This window comes from Aplysia californica, unplaced genomic scaffold (genome assembly GCF_000002075.1).
Source record: "Aplysia californica isolate F4 #8 unplaced genomic scaffold, AplCal3.0 scaffold01865, whole genome shotgun sequence".
Taxonomy (NCBI): domain Eukaryota; kingdom Metazoa; phylum Mollusca; class Gastropoda; order Aplysiida; family Aplysiidae; genus Aplysia; species Aplysia californica.
This window is the reverse complement of record NW_004799135.1, coordinates 23,742-25,845: the sequence shown is the minus strand read 5'-3', so window position 1 is coordinate 25,845 and position 2,104 is coordinate 23,742. Positions and strand designations below refer to the sequence as shown.

At 47.7% G+C, this 2,104-nt stretch overlaps 1 protein-coding gene across 1 annotated transcript in view; it reads right to left on the bottom strand.

Moving 5' to 3' along the window:
- The window catches only part of LOC101859383 (protocadherin Fat 4), a gene marked incomplete at both ends in the record, with an annotated part of 26,954 nt that overhangs the window by 2,765 nt on the left and 22,085 nt on the right, over positions 1-2,104 (bottom strand). The window contains one exon of the mRNA XM_005113294.1: positions 1,189-1,296. Coding sequence (XP_005113351.1) covers positions 1,189-1,296 — 108 coding nt within the window. The remainder of the gene's footprint in view (positions 1-1,188; positions 1,297-2,104) is intronic.

Genomic DNA, 2,104 nt, shown 5'->3' with positions numbered 1-2,104 from the left:
GCTCAAACACTAACAAACTGACAAGATCTTTCGCTGTCTATAGCCGGGTACCCATTCCCACCTGGGTGAAGTGAGGAAAACTCGTGTAAAGTGCCTTTCCTAAGGACACAACGTCGGGTCCCTGACAGGATTCGAACCCACGACCTTACGGTTGCGAGTCCGAGAGACTAACCACTAGGCCACCGACTCTCATACAGTAGGTCCCGGTTCCAATCGGGATCATCATCATCATCATTGTAATGTCCATTACTATTAGGCAAACCACCTCTATAGCCTTAGTATTTAGGAAGACCTGGCAACTGTAACCACTGGCACGTATTTTAGAGAAGAGTGGTCACTACTAGTCAGTAATACAGAGTACGTCCACCGGTACAGTCGTGTCTGGCTCCGGTTGCTTTCATTGTCTGTCTAGATCTACATGTTGTGATTGTGATGTCCCGACGGTACAATCATCATCATCATCATCATCATCATCATCCAGTGCCAGATCTGCGACAGACATCGGCGATCATGGTTCTCCATTCATTCCTTTGCTCGAATGCTCTAAAAAAAGCTACGTTTCCCTGATCTTTCCCTGTTACCCATTTGTTTAGGTTCCCTATGTAGGTTGTTCTGGGCCTACCCCTGCCTCGTTTGCCCTACTGCTTCTCCTTGCGAATCGGGAGAGCGACGGACATTTTTCTTCTCTACAAATTTGAACTGTCTCCTTTCACCTCCATTCCTGCTCTCTAGCAATGTTCTGTCGTCTGCTTTCATCTCCACTTTCTGCCCCCACCCCCTCACCTCCTTTGCCCCCCTCCTCTGGGCTCCTGACTCTTTCTGCAGCCTTTCTACTGCTTCTCCTTGGCTCCTCCTTACTGCTGTCTTTCTGCCACATCCCTGATCTTCTGGTAGGAGAGATCTAAACCTAACCTAGTGGCGTCGGTGGTCTAGTGGTTAGGCTATCGGACTCGTAATCGTGAGATCGCGGGTTTGGGGGTTCGAGCCTCTGCTCGGTTCGACGTTGTGTCCATTGGAAAGACACTTTACACGAATTTCCCACTTGGCTCAGTCCTATCGGAGACGGACGTTACACAATGAGGCCCCGCTTGTTAAATAACCTAATAGTTTTGATAGGGGCGTTAAACCCATACCATTTCACCATTATGACACCTAGCCTTCTCGACCACACCCGTCTGTCTGACTCACCATTGCGAGAGCGGAGAGCGTGGCCCGGGTACTGTCCCTGGCCTGGACTGTGACGTGGTACAGGCTCTGTGTCTCTCTGTCCAGCCCGCCAGTGGTCGTGATGTTGCCCTGTGGGGTTTAGTTTTGTTTTAGTAGAGGTTTTACATCGCTCGTAGCTGCATAAGGTCATATGAGCGCCAAGGGGTGGGTGTCAACAGAGAAGTCCTTACAGGGAATCAGGCTTACTCTGCTCACCTTTCTAGCTTCAACAGCACAAAGTCTGCTTCGACTATCAAGGCACCCCGGAAATAGCAGGTCACAAGAGTGTGACAAACCTACAAAAGAAGTAGAAGAAAATGACGATAGTAAGGATGAGGGTGAGAGGTCAAATGGCCGCTTTTAAGGACAAGCGGGCTAACCCAGATCTCGGGAGTTTCCAGAAATCTTGACCTACACCAAAAGTGGGCATTGTTCTACCTATAGAAAAAGTTTGGTTTCATTGGTGTGTATATTTGTTTGGTTATAGAGAAAACTCTCCTTGTCTTTTAAAGAAACTGAACAATGGGCAAAAACTTTACCTTCCATTTTCTCGAAACAGCATTTTTCGGGATAGCCACGTTGTGCTTAAGAGCGACCAATTGTCTGTCTATTTAAAACACATTTGCTATTTCTGTCCATTTAAAAACACAACACAGCACACCACAACACACCACAACACAACACACCACAACACAACACAATACATCACACCACAACACAATACATCACACCACAACACAACACACCACAACACAACACACCACAACACAACACACCACACCACACCACAACACAACACAACACAGCACAGCACAGCACAGCACAGCACAGCACAACACAACACATCACAACACAACACAACACAGCACAGCACAGCACAGCACAACACAACACAATA